Here is a 17751-nt window from a genome sequence, read left to right as displayed (position 1 = left end):
TACAAAATCATTGTGAGGTCTAACATATTGGAGTTTATTTTTGTACCTGTACTGCCCGTATCTTCCATACTTGTATCAATGCTAGTATAACGTTCCAGTTTAGCCAAGAGTTCTAATTCTAACTGTTGCAGGTTATGGTGTTTGATAGCACTTTCAACATCTTCAGTGAACTGAATTTGTTCTGCCAAGGAAAGAATCTTCGAAAGAAAAAAGTTCAAATTACATTTTAAAAATACAGAAGATAAAGGAAAAGAATCATTTACAGTTGGTCATTAAGAAAATGTTATCAATGTTTAAAGTATTTTACTGTAAATTTAAATGACTTCAAACATTTGCTGTCCACTTAAGAACAAAAACTGCCACATTTTAATTGGTGATACAATTTAGCAAAACCTTGTAATGCAATCCAATAGAGAAAATACGTTAGCAGTTCATGGCACCAAAACTGTTCGCAGAATCTTTTCTTATTAACAGATGTGTAATACAGAAACTAACAAATTTCAGGCATGCTGAGCCTGCAAAGAACTCTGATCACATCTTTCACTTTCTGTGCTACTGACCTGCTAACACAGCACTTTGCATTCTGTTTTCTGTATACCCCTTATGTTTTAAGTACTCTAAGTTCACTGGAAAAGTACTGTTGGAGCTATTCAGTTCAGTCAAATTTGGAACCAGAAAGAACTGGAGATTGTAAATTGTAAAACCCTGAAGATTTGTAAATTAAACTACATAATTTGTGTTACTGGTTCAAATTGCATAAATCAATTTCATTTTTATTACTATTTCTGTTCACTATTTCTGTTTACAGGGATAATCTTCAGACTTAATCGCATTCAAAGTGTTGTTTTTTTAATGCAACAAAGTTTTAGCAGCTCCATATCTATTACTGCCAACCAGCTAAGATCAAGATTTACATCATATTAATTAAATTTTATATAAGATTAGGTGAGATGTAAAACACATTTCAAACATTTACATAAGAATTACAAGGAAAAAAAAACATTTTAAAGAATTTCTTTATATTACATGAAGAAAATTTCTCTGTGATTTGCCTGAAGTTCTCTTGCAAATTCATATGCATAGTTTGTGAGTCTTTAAAAATAACTTATTTGGTGTATCTGAGACTACACAGCGGTGCTACACATCTACTACCTGGGAAGGAAATAGTGATGGATCAATGGAACCTTCTGATTTTTTTCCAGCATCAACACAATCAATTAACATCTTTTTCAGAGTCTCCTTCATCTCCACAGCCAAACTGCTTAGCCAGACCTGACAAAAAGATTTAAAAACTTCAGTTACACTGAAAATTAGTCGCTCATACCTTTTTGGAAATAAATCTGGATGTGATTTTCTTACCTCCACATCATTGGACAGAAGAACTTTATTTCTAAGTGGCACAGTTTCTCCTTCTACTGACTTCATGGCAATTATGTATTTAAATTCTTCATCAAAGCTCACACTATGAATGCCTATTTATCAGAAAATAACAATAAAGTCAGATATTGTTAACCTTAAACATTTATTCCTCCCTGTCTAGTAGCAGAAAAGGAGGGAAAAAAATCTCCAATAGACAATTTAGCTTAAAATAAACTTATTTATAAATAAATACGCATCATAAATAAAAAACAGTGCATTACCAGCAAAAAGTTTCTTAAGATGAGACTGGATAACTAAAGGATTTGTGGATTGTCCTAAAATTTCTAGTAAGTCATCATCTCCAATGAAATAGAATCTTGGAAATGCTGAGCGCTTTTCCTGTATAAAAACAAAAGATTTTTTTATTTATTTTAATTCAAACTTACTGACTTTCTTTATAAGAAACTATATTAATGTCAGTTGTACCTCTAAAAACTCATTCAAAGATCTCTGACATCTCTGAAGCTGATCTAGTATGGCAATTAAGGTATTTCTTATTCCTGCTCGGGTGTTCAATGAAGTTATTCTATTATCTCTTCTGATATCTGACAAAACAGATCTTGACAGAAAAAAAAAGAGCAATTCATCAAAAGACCATTACAATTTTAATCTGAATATTATATTAATAATATAATTATAATAACGTATATTAATATACATTTGTAGCCATTTAATTAAAAATTAAAGAATTGTGAGTTGTATAAACATCTGTATATAACTTTCAGTTTTAAAAATCTATGATGAAACATTTCAGAATTTAAAACATAACTCCAACATAATTTAATAACAACTGTTTTTTGGAACAGTTCTTCCTCATATTTCCACTGTTAATAACAACATTGTAACACACACAAGTCAAAGATGGTACAGAAAATACGATGCATTCCAGATCACTAACCTAAAATCTTCATCAACTCTGGTAAAACGTGTATGATCTTTGGGCAGAGCTCCACGGCCAAATATGGGTTCTAAATAGACCCACTTCCTCTGTATTAGGTTTAAATTTTGCAAAAACTCATCCAACTCAGCCAGTTTTTTCTCCCACATGGACACTTTATCTTCAAAACCTTTGTAATATGGAGAGTCTTTGAGGGACTGCAGAAGACAGCGATGATCTCCAACTTGGTTGACTATGTCCTTCCAGTCTTTAATAAGCATGACAGTCTTGCCTTGGCTGTCTTCATAATCTGTTAACGTAAAGACAGCCCCAACTCCCCAAAGTTCAAGTTCACGTAACGCTTCTCTGATTGTAACTTCACCTTGAGCCCGACAATTCAAGTCCTATTTAAAAGCAGAAATACATTTTATTCAAAACAACAGGCCTTGCGGTGTTACTTTTCATTCAAGAATCAAAAAATTATATTTCTATATTAAGACAAAAAAATAAATATGCATACAGAACTAGATGTCCTATAGGAAGACACTGACACATTTAAAAAAGAACACTAGATAAATAATAAAATAGAATACAGTACCTTTATATGTCATTATTCATACCTTAAGTTCCATGGCTTTTTCTATAATGGTATCAGTCACTTTAAGCAGATCTCCAAACAGTAAACCCTGTAGAGTAGTACCTCGGGGAAGACCCAGAAGACGAAACAGATCTAGCCAGTGGTCTGGAGAAAGATGCTCTCCTCTAACGTACTTTAGGAGTGGAATTATCGTCTATGGGAAAAATTCATATGGATCTACCTAGTCTTTATGCAAACTGTATCTGTTTGTTTACAGAGAAGCTATTAAAAAATAACATTCTTAAAATAAAGCACTTTTTTTTTTAATCCTGGATTTAATGTTTAAGAACTTTCTCAGGAAAACTCATTGTAAAGTGTATTTAAGTAAATTGTAATACCCTCATTATTCAATATAAGGTACTAAAAGACTCTCATAAACAAATTAAATGTTCAAAACAGCATCAGGAGATACTTTCTTAAATTGTAACTGATTTTTTTTTCTTGTGAGAAATGTAACATAGTGAAATACATAATCCAGTAACACTAGTCATTTTGTATTTTATACACTTTTCTATAAGTAGCACCTTACTTTGTATTTGTCCACTTCTTTTTGCAGCTTTACTGTCATTACAGTGTGTTCTTCCATCTTCCTAATTTTATCATGCCAGTTAAACAAAAATTCTTCAAATAGGTATGTTTTACTCCTGTATGAAAATCAAATACAGAAAAGATGATAGTAACACAGTAGTATAACCATGCATACATGTCCATGAAAAATAAAGTAAGAAAATCATACCTAAAAGTAATCCAGTCTTCTTTGGCTTTCTCCTGAAAACCTTGATAAAACTCTTCATACAATGCCCACAGTTCTGCACAACACTTAATATCCTGAGATACAACTTTTGACAATGAGAAGTCAGGCTCTTCCAATTTAAAATGATGGCATTCTTCACTGAATAAAAAGATAAATGCATTATACACTATGTTATTCAATTATACATTCATGATTTAAGAAAAGCAATCACATTAAAATTGACTTTCAATCACATTAAAATTGACTTTACTTTTGAAGTAAGTTCAAATTGATTTGTTTTTTCATTATAGGTAGAAAAATCACAGTGGTTTTATTTACTACCACAATTACATGCCAAACTAAGAACTGAAATAGAAAATGTTGTCCACTCAGGATAAGCAGCAATGAGCTTATCTAAAGTAGGCAATTCAGGGGAAGAAATCCTTCCTTCCACACAACAGTCTAACAGACAGGATGCTTATTCAAGAAATGCAAGAGGTGAACTCTAGCCCACTTAATTTACAAGATGACTGAACAATATGTACCCTTCCTTGTACCAGTATGACAAACCTCCGTTTACTGAGAAGTTCTGATGTCAGAATCCAACCTTTTGTTTATGTATTCTTTTCCTTAGAAGCTTAAGTCCTGAACTTTTCATTAAAAAAAAAAATCTGCACAAGAAATTCATATAATATAAAATGAACAAAAAAATGAAAAATAATGAATAAAAATCATTTAATATGAAGAAAACTGAACTACCAATATTATCTGCAAGATAAAATTTAATTAACATCTTGTAAGTTATTGTTACTGTAAAAGATCCATTAATAATATACATAATATACAATAAAATACATTAATGACTAAAATATACAGGGAAATAAACATACATGAGTTTTTCCTTCGTGTTTTCAAGTTCATCAAATTCTTCCTTTTTTTCCTTTATGATCTGAGCACTTTTCTCAAGCACATCCTGATCACCTGTTTCAATTACATCATCACTTGGCTTTAGCTGATCCCAACGAGCTTTAAATTTTTCCAGGTCCTGAAGATATATATTAATACGTGACATCACATTTCTCTTCATCACTTCAATCTGTAAAGCAAGAATTACAAATGAGATTTCTTTAATGGATCACAACCGCAACTAGTATCCATCAAAATCAAAGCAATCACATTGTTCCTACTTCATATGTAGGACCCTAAGAAACTGTTCATCTTTCATCTAGAATCTGTTCATCTTTTATCTTTACTGAAGTAGTGGTGATGCATTGCCCAGGCAGTGGTGGGGCCACCATCTCTGGAGGTGTTCAAGAAAAGGGCAGATGTCACACAGAGTGACATGGTCTAGAGCAGCCACAGATATGGGATGGGGTTGGACTAGATGATCTTAGTGGTCTTTCCAACCTCAATGATTCTATCTATTCTATGATAAGCGTGACGGAGCACTGGCACATCTGCCCTGAGAGGTGGTGGAGTCTCCTTCTCTGGAGACATTAAAAGACCCACCTGGACGCCTACCTGTGCAACCTGGGCTAGGGAGCTGTTTTGGCAGGGGGTTGGACTCTACGCTCTCTAGAGATCCCTTCCAATGACTACAGTTCTGTGAGTGTGATCTTCTGGTTTTGTTTCAAAAAAAGGGGTACTGACTTTATGCTGGTATGTAATATCTAATTTTTGACCGATGCTAGCCATTCAGCCTGCACGTGGAAGAACTGCAATTTATATGACACATTAGTATCTTCAGTAATAATATAAATGAGTTCAGCAATGTCTCAATGGCCTGGCAATTACAGGACTGCACGTAGTTTAGCCAAGTTGTGCAAAAAATAAAAATAAATGGAATAACCAACAAGCATCAGTACTAAGAACATAATAAAATAAACAATATATTTAACTGTTCTGTTTTCTTCAGGAAACCACTGATTTGCATTAAGCCATCTCTGTCTTTAGGTCATTCTTTGAGACAGAAGGACAACATCATTTCAGAATCAGTTCTACAGAAATCTCATCTAGCTACTCTTTAAATAGTAGTATCTCCTTACAGGCTGTCATCAAAGTTGGTGTTAATACTGAACAAAGAAGATATACAGATTTTATATAATTCAAGAGAAAGTATTTTCCCAGACTTTGTTTTAGGAGGAGAGACACAAAGATCATCAGAAGGCTGGGGCTCCTCCCCTACAAAGGAAAGTTGACTGGAGAAAAGAAAGCACTGGGGAGACCTTGCTGTGGCCTTCCAGAACTTAAAGGCAGCTTATAAACAGAAAGGAGACATACACAGGCAGACAGTGACAGAAAAAGGTGGAATGGTTTTAAACTACAAGAGTGGAGATTTAGATTAGATAGCTGGAGAAAACTTTTTAGAGGGCAGCGAGGCACTGGAACAGGCTGTCCAGAGATGTTGTCCATGCCTCACCCTGGAGGTGCTGCTTTAGCAGAGGGTTTGGACTAGATATCCTTTTCAACCCCTGTGATTCTGGGATTCTGTGACAGGACGCTGGGAAGCCTGATCTTGTGTGCAGAAACACTACGCATGGCAGGGGAGTTGGAGTTCCATGATCTACAAAGTCTCCTCCAACCCAAGCCACTCTACAATTAAACAATAAATGTTACCTGCTCTGCTATCATAAGTTGGTGGCTTTCCATCATTAATTCAAATTTATCCCACGTAGCTTTCAGGTTACTGATTGTGTCCAAGCCCGCACCAGCCACAGTCCGAAGAAGTTTGTTTTTATCCTCAGCTTCTTGAAACAGGAGAAAAATCTGAATTCAAACAGATGAAAAAGACATGTGAGATGTAAAAATTCAGTAAATCCTGTTTATCCAAGCAATGAATAAATTCATAAGAATCACCACTATTTTATCCATAGATTAGACATCTATATCTAGTTGCATTTTTAATACTGTTTACATGAAAAGTAAAATACTAGAAAAAGAGTATCTGAGGTGCTAAGAGAAATTCTAAATCTTGATCCTGAAATACTTCCTGTAACATAATGTATTGTGAAGCAGGTAACTTATTGTAATGTAACAATTATTGTGAAACCTGCCAAAGCAGGCTCCCTACACCAGGTCGCACAGGTAGGCGTACAGGTGGGTCTTGAATATCTCCAGAGAAGGAGACTCCACAACCCCCCTGTGCAGCTGTGCCAGTGCTCCGTCACCCTCACCGTAAATGAGTTCTTGCGCACATTTGTGCAGAACCTCCTGTGCTGCAGTTTCTGTCCGTTCCCCCTTGTCCTGTCTCCACACACTGCAGAAAAGAGTCTGGCCTCACCACTTTGTCCCCTACACCTCAGATATTTATAAACCTGGATCAGGTCCCCTCTCAGTCTTCTTTTCTCAACGCGAAAGAGACACAGTTCACTCAGCCTTTCTTCATAGGGGAGATCCTCCAGGCCCTTCACCATCTTTGTGGCCCTGCGCTGGACTCTTTCCAAGAAATCTCTGTCCTTTTTATACTTGGGAGCCCAGAACTGGACACAGTACTCCAGATGAGGCCTCACCAGGGCAGAGTAGAGGGGGAGGATCACCTCCCTTGACCTGCTGGCCATGCTCTTTTTAATGCATCCGAGAATGCCATTGGCCCTCTTGGCCACAAGGGCACACTGCTGGCTCATGGTCAACCTGTCGTCCATCAGGACACCCAGGTCCCTTTCTACAGAGCTCCACTCCAGCAGCTCATCCCCCAGCCTGTACTGGTGCATGCAATTACTCCTCCCTAGATGCAAGACTCTACACTTGCTTTTGTTAAACCTCACCGGTTTCTGACTGCCCAGCTCTCCAGCCTGTCCAGGTCTTGCTGGATGGCAGCACAGCCTTCAGGCGTGTCAGCCAATCCTCCGAACTTGTATCATCAGCAAACTTGCTGAGGGTAAGCAAGTTTCTTATCTTCCTTCCACTATCCCCTCATCAAGGTCATTGATGAAGATGTTGAATGAGACTGGACACAGCATGGACCCCTGGGGGACACCATTGGTTACAGGCCTCCAACCGGACTCTACACCACCAATGACAACCCTCTGCACTCTGCCAGTCAGCTAGTTCTCAACCCACTTCACTGTAGATACCCAATGGTTGATTCAAAAATGGTATCAGAAGAACAGAAATTCAGTATATATATTTACCTGTATATGTAATGGGCATGGCTGGAAATAAGTTAATTTTCACCACGGCATCTGTGTTATGTTTTAGAACAGAGACACTTCATATAGACAGATAGAGTATTCATATAAAAATGCATTTTTTCCTCTTATAATAGGAAACAAAAAAACTTGTTTTTTCCACATGTTAAGAACCAGCCAAAGTTTACTAAATAAAATAATCTTTTAAAGTCAGAAAAAAAATGAACACCGAGAATTTGACTCATTATAAAAAATGATCTGTTAACTATGCATTCCTTCAAAAACTAAGCAATGAGAACATGCCTTAATACTAAGGAGCAATGCTGTCTTCTAAACTACAGAGAATTGTTCTTTCTCTGTCATCCAACAGTTGTACCAGAGAGCTGCCATAAAATCTAAATACTTAACAGTCCTTACTGAGTTAACTAACAATCAAACTTCCAAAGATAAAAATTAAATGTCAGTACAAGGACTTGTTAAGTACACTGAAAAATTCTTGTTATTGTCAGAGAAGATCACTGAAATTAACCTACTGACTCATGTGCTGGCATAGGTTTCCAGAACTCCCTGAGATTCCCTCCTTCATTCCACCTGCTTTAAAGCTGCAACCTCAAAAGTTACGGGCATTTTGTAGGTCCTGTGTTGTACCTGCCAATCTTGTACGAAACTATCAGATATGCCAGGACATGCTAAGAACAGAACACACTTAAGTCTAAACAACTGAATTAAGCAATTAATGGTGAGAGAAGAGTTGGAGTTGGTGATACAGAATACAACAAAGAGCAATATCATTGTGTGTCATGAAAAATATGTATATGACTGATTGCTCCGCACCCCTTCCAACGTAAGACACAAATGGTATGAAGTTAACAGACAGTAGGTGAAAAAAAAAATGAAAAAAGTGTCCTACTTGTAATGAGTGACCAACTACACTTCATCAGAAGATAGTATGAAAGTCAAAAGGTGTATATGCCCTCAAAAGGAGACTAGATAAGGCTGTAGGAGAGAAAACCAAAGTGCTGCTATACACAGAGAAACTACTTAAACCTGAAAAAGGTTCTGGTTAGAAGCTAGAAATGTAGGAAAACATCAAATATGCTATCATGACTTTATATTCTCTCTCTAGGCAGCCACATTATTCCACTGCTGGAGACAAAATACCGTGTTACATGGACCTCTGCTCGGACTCCACAATGCCACCACACATTCTACATTAGTATTACATTAAATATAAGTTTTGTTATCAGAAAGCAACCACGTATTTTTATAGTTTTTGTCTTGGATATAACAGAATTATCTTACCTCTCCTTTTTTTTCATGTAGATTTAAATATTTCAAATTGTCTTCTGATATTTCTTCCACAGTTTGGGGTCTAACAACTAATGTTTCCATGGCCTCATTAAGAAATGAAGAAATGTCAGAAAGGTGAGCTACATAAAGAAACATGGAAAACACAGCTATTAAGGAAAACTATTTGTGTTAAAAAATAACAAAAGTCAGACAAATGTGCTGTGGTACAACACCAGCATAAGAAATAGTATTGCATACAAGGTATTTACTTAAAAATTGCAGATCCCAATATTACATGCTGCTTCAACAAAGGCTGGATGCTCGTGTTTACATACAGATTTTTAAATTTAATACACTACTTGCATTATATTACTTAAAATGAAAGTCAGTCTCTTCTGAGAATTAAACATACAGAGCTAGTGCATTTATTTGTACATGTATTGGTGTGTCTTTTTATGGCAAAAGATAAAAAATGTGAATTTTTTGGAGGGTGGAATGAGAGTCTTGTTTTGTCTTGATTTAGAAGAAACTAACTACATAAACCACCTTGCATAGAGAAAATATTCACAAAAAAAAGCAAAGCTTTGTTATAAAGCATAATAGTTATGCTATGCTCTCTAAGTTTGTTGTTTTGTTTTGTTTTTTTAATGTATTTTCTTAACAATTCCAGGAAATATTGCATCTTCCAGAAAGCAATTCATCTACGAGGCTATGGAAGTAATTCATTCTCTGTGTAATCCTTGCTCTGAGTTTCTTGTGCTGATAGTTATAGTCAAAGTAAAAAAAAAAACCTCCTCATCTACATCTTATTCCTTTTTTTTTTCTTCTTTTTAAACCTTCCACCAGACCCAGATACAGAGACACCATCCAAGAGACCATCCAAGTATGGGGAAATATTTTGCACTTTAACACTCTGAATTTTAATAATCTATGTGACAAAGAACTCCATGGGAAAAGTCTGGATTATTGAAGACTTCTGGTGAAGTATTTAAATTTGTGAAACAAAAATCTAATGCTATGGCTAGTGCATATCATGGTGCTTCCTCCAATTAACTTCAAAAATCCACAACGTTTTCTCCACGTAGAAATTAGCAGATGAAAGTCTATGTGTATTCCATTATGTCTGGAACAGACGCTGCCAAAACACATAAATCAAGAGGTCACAGCTTAGGCCTGTAGTGAAAATCAATTAACAGATAACTTATGCTTCACTGTGATTTCTGCAATTTACTACCTATAAAGTAAAATATTTCTAAAATAAAAGGAGTATTTAACAAATACAGTACCATCAGTGCTCACAAGTACAACAGAAATAAACTACTATTCATTGAAGTTATTTACCTTGTATAGATTTTCTCAAAGAAATGACAAGAACATCATAGAAGTTCTGGATAAAATCATCAATCGCAGTTTTCACAGGGTTGCAATTAACAGTTAAACAATCTATCTTGATGGTGCTTCAAGAAAAAAAAATTAAAAACAGCAAGTATTCAGTAGTACATACAAATCTCAACAGTTCTACAATGTAGGTATGTCTATAGGCTATAAAACTAGGTTGAAGTAATCTCATATTGTTCTATAAATACAAGTTTTACCTCACTAGATAAATAATTGTGCTACTCATAGCACCGAAAGACAAATAACAACTGTCAAGCATATATACACTCAACGTTATGGTGACTGTGGTCTACAGCTCTGATCTTTCCAATAGTGAGTAAATTACTTGATTTTATACACTCAATGACAATGAATTCAAAATGAATATTTTTATACCCAGGAAGAAAAATATTAGTGCAGTGATGTCCTGAGGTCTCTAACTTCCATGAGATTTTACTACCCCAGGCTTTCATGGTGCAAAGAACATAAGAAAAACCATAGTGAGTCATATAAAGGACACATTCTCTATTTCTGACAGTGGCTTCAAGGAGATGCCTAAAGAACACTATGAAAAGGACTACCCTGCTATACCATCTTCCTGAGTACCCTGCCTCAAAACTAATTATTTTCAAGTTGTGACACAGTGGTTTCAGATTTCAAGATCCTTCAGCTGATTTCTTTTCTGCTCTCTCAGTCTATCCTCAAACATACGGAAATCTATACTATTCAAAGTATCATTTAGCCAGCAAGTTCCACCAGTCCATTCTCCTGCATGAAATGTGACCTCTTTCTGCTTCCTCTGAAGGTGGTTCCCATCAATTTCATTTGGTAGCATTAACCATGCAATACACAGAACCCCATGTAAATATCTGTAAGAATAAAAGCCTAAACTACCGTATCTTAAGCTATAACTTTAAGGATGTAATCAAATGCTTAAATACATGAATTATTTAACGTATAACATATTCTAAGACTATTTCAAATAGCCATGTATAATCCAGGTAAAATACCACTGTGTCTTTTACTATCTCTAAATCAGCCCTGAATTTTGAGGAAGGTTCCCATCATATGAAAGAAAGTCATTAAAAGTATTCTGAGGGGTTCTGTGGAGAAAAGGAAGTAAGTATGTAAAAATAAAACTGAAAAACAAAAATCTAAATCTGTAAAAAGTAGGACAGCATTTAAAAAACACTTGAAACTGTATTTATAACTCCATATGAAAAATATTTCTATTTTACTATTGCCTTTAAAGTACCTGAAGGAATTCATTATTCAAACAAAGGAACAGTTACACTATACCTGGGAAGACGTTCTGCTTCCTTTCCTCTCACTTTTAAAGCTTTGAAGTTTTTTTCCCAGTCTTGTTTGCTAGAAAGATGCGTCTTTGCCAGAGTTTCCATATCTACTTGGCCAATTACAATCCAATCCTTCTCAATGTTGTTTGTTTGAATTTCATGAAAAACAAGTATTTAGTAGAGCAAAACCACACTGATTCTCAGAAATATTAAAATATTTCAATAATCAAGGCTACATTTTCTTTGACTTTTGTGCTCCTTCAGTTACATACTGATTCTCTTAGGGTAAAAGAGGAGGTACAGAATGATGTGACATATCCACGCTTCTAAGGATTACAGAAGGACAGAACGGCTTGCATTGGCAGGGAACTGTAGAGAACATCCAGTTCCAGTCCTCCCTACCACGGGCAGGGATGCTAACCACTACATCAGGCTGCCCAGGCCCCCATCCAACCTGGTCTTGAACGCTTCCAGTGACAAAGCATCCATTTCTCTGGGCAATCTGCACCACTGTCTCACCCCCTCTGACTGAAAAATTTCCTCCTCATCTCTAAACTAGATGTCCCTTATTTTAGTTTAAAGTCATTTCCTCTTGTTCTTTGGGGAAAAAAAAAATTCAGTCTCCTTCCAATTTATAAGCTTCCTTTAAGTACCAAAAGGATGATAAAAACAGATCTTGAGTAAGGGTAGAAAGACTGCAATAATACAGATTTCAATGGGAACTGTACATAGTTTCAAGCTTCATGTATTTAAGTGGTTGGCTTATTTACTTTCTAGAAAAGGACTGCATGTACAAATTTCATAGCACAGTTAAACCTAGAAGGTCTAAAGCCCAAAGAGGTATAAATCAGAAGTATGAATCGGTCAAATACTGAAAATACCTTGAATTGATTACAAACTTCTGCCAGCCTTCTGAACAAATCTTCTGCTTTACTGAAAGCAGTCAGAAATCCATTTGCATTTCTCTCAGTCATGACAGCAAAGATCGACTCTTCCTCTATTTCACTCACTCCCCTAAACTGATTTGGAATGGAAATGAATTTCTTCATTTCTCTATAATATCTAGCTCGTACTTCTTCAAAAGGAGGTCTGAATTGCAACCGGCCTTGCCTAAAAAGAGGAACAATACAAAATACAAAACCTAAATTTTTGAATGCAATTTGAGCCAGAATATTTTCTCTGTAGAAGAAAAAGAAATCTTACTTGAATGTTAGATCAATATTTATTTCTGGTAAATTCTCATTGAGTGCTTCTAAACCTCTTTGATACTGATGCTCCAGAGCTTTGTAAAGTTGATGATTCCAGTGTTGTCTCCAAGCCATCATATCACTTGATTTGAAACCCTAAAATGTAAAAATGTTTATTTTTGTTATTTTACTCTATTTGTCTCCTCAAAACATTGTTACACAAAGCTCAGCACAGTAGAATGACTGATCTTGGAAAAAGCTCAAAGAAATATTGCATGATTTGATATTAAGTGTAAGAACTCTAGATCTTACTATTTTAACTGAACATAGGAATAAGAAACAAAATCCAAATCAAAACAGTCTCTACTGTACTTGAGGTGAAGAATTTCAAATTTGTTCTAAAATAGAGGACTCAGCTAGAGATAAGATACAAGGATGGCTGAATGGGAGGTCTAAACACATAACACAGCTTTTACTTTCCTCTTACATATAACCTACCTCATACTGTATTTTAGAAAATTCTTATGTGTTTAATTAGTACCAATTAATAAGCAGATACAAGATTTTATGTTAAAGAATTGGAAATTTCTTTGGAATGTGCACATGAGAAGCACAGACATCAATTTTCTGGTACTATACTATATGTTTCTGGTACTTTACTATATGTTCTGCAGACAGAGTCCTGAAATCATTTTCATCTACCACAGGATTTTAACAGCTTGCTGGCAAGAGCAATCAAGTATATCAGCAAGGTATAGGAAGACTTATAATTTGTAAAACAGGATATAGTTTGCTCACTTTTATCACTTCTAATTAAAAAAAAAAAAAAAAAAGAAAAAAGTGAATGAATATAGGTCTGCTCATTTTCACATTTATTAAATTCAAGATAAAAATTTGGAAACTATATTTCAGAAGACATTACCATACAAAAGCTGAAGCAAAATACATATAGGGCTAACCACTTACTTATTATTTACATTATTTTGAGAAAATGGCAAATTTTATAGGAAAAATAAAGTAGAACTACTGCACTTTTGACTAGTAAGTATATACCAATTAAAGTGATTCACATTTGTATTAGAAAGGCCAAGGACAAACATCCATCCATCTAAGATTATTGACCCATTATTGTTAAAGGCAACAGGAAATAATACATTGACTAATGACACCTCAAAGTAGCTTAGGTGATATTTACAGTTAATTGGTATTATATTCTTAACCAAAAATTGTAGACAACCACATTGTAGACAAACCGGTAGACAGATAACAAATAAAAGCATAGCTTCTTCATTAGTTCAGTCAAAAATGCACTCTAAACACATTCTAAATCTAAATTTTATACATTCATCCTATTCTACCTTGAGATTATTCATCACTCTAGCCATTTCTGTATTTCAACATGTTAATGGCACAGACCCAACTGTCGCAGAAGACTGAAGGTCTTCCCATTTATTCATCTAAGGCCAGTTATCCAAACAAGTGTTCTACTTCTCCCATTACTAGCATAACAACAAAAAAAAAAACCTATCCTCATTATTAAGCTATTAACCTGTTAATCAAAATTAATCAAATGAACTTATGAACTTATTATTCATCACTCTAGCCATTTCTGTATTTCAACATGTTAATGGCACAGACCCAACTGTCGCAGAAGACTGAAGGTCTTCTCATTTATTCATCTAAGGCCAGTTATCCAAACAAGTGTTCTACTTCTCCCATTACTAGCATAACAACAAAAAAAAACCCTATCCTCATTATTAAGCTATTAACCTGTTAATCAAAATTAATCAAATCAGAGTATGTTTGAGTCTTAAATTTGATTAGTATTAAAAGTCAAAAGTTCATTCCATGCAATAAGATAATGAAACCCTGCCTGTGACTCAAGGCTTGCAAAACCAGTTCTGAGCTCCTGTAGTCCATCTTTCCAACGCTGCTGCTGCCGAAGTAGATCAATATTCATAAGAGATATAGTCTGTGAAAAGAATTTTAAAAGATAACTATATATAAATGAAAGAAAGAGTAAAGTAATGCATAAAAAGCACAATTTCAATGTCACCTGAAAATATACCTTTTCAGTGAAGTTTGTGTGCCACTTTCTGAGTTTTCTATTTTCAGTGGAAAGTCGTTCAGCAGCAGCTTGGAGTTTTTGTATATAAGCTTCCAGTTCCCTGGGATTATCCCATGTTATTTGAGCATTTCCTCCAGGACCAGACTTTGGATGCTTAAAAACACACAAACTTTGTAACATTCAATAACATATAGAACTAGATTATCACGTGGTATACAGAGAGTGACAAGATGAGAAAGATGTCTTTACTTTCAGTAAAAAGTGCAACACACTGCTATGCTACAGAAATAACAAGCTGGCAAACCACGAAAACATGGCCATACCATTATAGCTACAGTAATGCAGTGGGGAAAAATTAATGCCAGAACTAAAAGTCCATTTTATGGCCATGTCAGAATTCACTCATCAGTAAGTAAATCAAAGTACCAAAAAGGAAGTCCTGTTAATTTCAAGAAATGATGATGAAAAAGATGATGCTGTTTAAATTGACTGCACTTAAAACGTCCAGTAAAAACATAGGAGAAGTACCACAGGGTATACAGATTACACTGAAGTTGTAAATATAAGAAAGGAGAGTTCTAACCTTAATTATCTGTTCAAATGCTAGGGCAGATTGTAACATCATTGGCTTCTGACTCTCAATCATTTGCTGATCAATAGAATTATAAAAATGTGCCACCTGTAAAAATGAAGATATTAAATTACTAAGAACAGATTATTTATATCTCAATACTTATATAGAATGAAGGTATTGTGCAATCAACGCTACTAAGAAATTAGTAATAGTAAAATATTTATAAAGATAAATTATATACACTGTGATAACATGGTATCTTCTTCTAGTGATGAATTCTGAGAGTAAAAAAGCCTGCCACATACACACATCTGAGATGATTATGCTTCATCTTTATGCTTCATCTGCTTTCAATTATCCCAGACATCTTCCAGGACACAAGACAAGACCTAAAAACAACCTGCTTCCTTCCAAACTGGCAGCTGAACTACGAGGAATACCCTACAGTAACAGAAAGCTTAACCACACATTCCAAGCTGAAAAGATAATAATCAAGAAATGTTCTATTACTAAAAATGGGAAATCAGAAAAGGAAGTTATGGTGGCATTTAATCTTTTACCTGTTTGAGGATGACCGCTTGCTTAGAGAACTTCTGTGCAGTGTTTGCAACATGCTGTATTTTTGCTGGTATAACAAAACCAAGTGCCGATAGCTGACGTACTTCTCTTAGGAGAGTCACCAAATGGTCTGAATAAAGTATGTTTAATGTTCCAAAAACGTGATCCAGCTCCATTATTGGACTATGAGCTTGGATGCTACAACAAAATCAAATTAAACACATTAGTGAATAAAATTTCATATTAGTTCCTTAGGTTCTTTTTATAATTAAGTAGTAATTATAGAAAGCTTGAAGTAATTCTATTATATTTTTCTATTTTTATTAACAATTTGAATTACTCAGATGTTAATCTAGCAACCTTCCTCTTAATTCAAAGCCTATGAAGACAATCATGAGGCAAAACATCTTGGAAGAGATGTTAAGGCACATAAAAGATGAGGAGGTGACCAGATATCGCCACCGCAGTTTCATCAAGGGCAGACCATGCCTGACCAATCTGGTGGCCTTCTATTAAGAATGGATGGCATCAGTGGAGTGACGTTGTCTACATGGACATGTGCAAGGCCCCAGACACCGCCCCACACCACGTCCTTATCTTTAAGTTAGTGAAACATGATTTTGAAGGCTGAACTATTAGGTGTATAAAGAATTAATTGGATGGTTGTAGTCAGAGAGATACTGTCAACAACAGTCCACTGCCAACTGTCCAGGTGGAGGCCAATCCTGAGTGGTATCCCCCTGGGGTCCATTTTAAGACCAATATTCTTCAACATATTTATCAGTGACAACCTATCCTCGCAGAACAATGAAATGATAATTAACTTTTTCATTTTGTTTTTCAGATAATTTTTATTTCTGTAATGTTTGCCATTTCTAAAGCAGGTGCTATTAGTTACATATCACTACAGATGTTAGCATCATTTTAATGAAAATGTATTTACCAAAGTCCTGATTTGGGATTTGATACTTCTGACTGGATATTCCTAGACCAATCATCGAATTGTTCTTGTTCATATGCTTTTAACTGTTCCAGAAAGGAATGGGCACTCTGATGAAAAGTTTGAAACCCAGACAAGTCAGATAGAAGAGCCTCTGCCAACTTTATAGCATCATCCACCTTGAAAACAACCACAAAGAAAGAAAGCTTAATTTCACAATATTAAATTAGAAAATAGGAATCACCACAATACAAATTAGTATTAGAAAACACTCAGGTGAGAGTCAAAAACAGATTACAAAAAGAATGTGAATCCTAAATTGCGTACTAGGTGTTCAAATTCCCCTTACAGTGAATTGAGACAGTTGGTTTGATAAGCTGTCCACAACAGGAGCCTACCATTGTTAAGATACCACAGGGTATCTCACCTCATCTTCTGTTCGTGTTCCATAAAAGTACAAATCTTCCATGTCCTCCTTTATTTTATCTATAAAGGCCGCGTCAATACTCAAGGGCACTTCAAATGAGATTCCAGACCTACTCATGGACAACTTAATCAAAACCTAAGTCAATACCATCTCTGAAGATTTGAGAGGAATTCAAACATTCAGCCCAGTCCAAAGTAGACATACAACTGACACATATCATCTGCAGTGCTTTTTCAGACTCC

The 17751-nt window shown here is 35.2% G+C and overlaps 1 protein-coding gene across 1 annotated transcript in view; it reads right to left on the bottom strand.

The window, feature by feature from the left end:
* DYNC2H1 (dynein cytoplasmic 2 heavy chain 1) overlaps positions 1-17751 on the bottom strand; it is a 135406-nt gene that overhangs the window by 108772 nt on the left and 8883 nt on the right. Inside the window, exons 11-31 of the mRNA XM_065730035.1 lie at positions 17086-17261; positions 16145-16340; positions 15594-15689; positions 15011-15163; positions 14816-14914; positions 12959-13098; positions 12637-12865; positions 11760-11887; positions 10425-10540; positions 9096-9223; positions 6283-6432; positions 4557-4762; positions 3670-3825; positions 3463-3577; positions 2917-3087; positions 2318-2700; positions 1846-1978; positions 1641-1758; positions 1360-1472; positions 1153-1272; positions 47-197 (exon numbers count right to left, since the gene is read on the bottom strand). Coding sequence (XP_065586107.1) covers positions 47-197; positions 1153-1272; positions 1360-1472; positions 1641-1758; positions 1846-1978; positions 2318-2700; positions 2917-3087; positions 3463-3577; positions 3670-3825; positions 4557-4762; positions 6283-6432; positions 9096-9223; positions 10425-10540; positions 11760-11887; positions 12637-12865; positions 12959-13098; positions 14816-14914; positions 15011-15163; positions 15594-15689; positions 16145-16340; positions 17086-17261 — 3277 coding nt within the window. The remainder of the gene's footprint in view (positions 1-46; positions 198-1152; positions 1273-1359; positions 1473-1640; positions 1759-1845; positions 1979-2317; positions 2701-2916; positions 3088-3462; positions 3578-3669; positions 3826-4556; positions 4763-6282; positions 6433-9095; positions 9224-10424; positions 10541-11759; positions 11888-12636; positions 12866-12958; positions 13099-14815; positions 14915-15010; positions 15164-15593; positions 15690-16144; positions 16341-17085; positions 17262-17751) is intronic.

This window comes from Cyrtonyx montezumae, unplaced genomic scaffold (genome assembly GCF_038088225.1).
Source record: "Cyrtonyx montezumae isolate F1298 unplaced genomic scaffold, pur_monq_1.0 scaffold_12, whole genome shotgun sequence".
NCBI classification, from domain to species: domain Eukaryota; kingdom Metazoa; phylum Chordata; class Aves; order Galliformes; family Odontophoridae; genus Cyrtonyx; species Cyrtonyx montezumae.
Note: the sequence above shows the minus strand (reverse complement) of the source record. Positions and strands in the feature narration are given on the sequence as shown.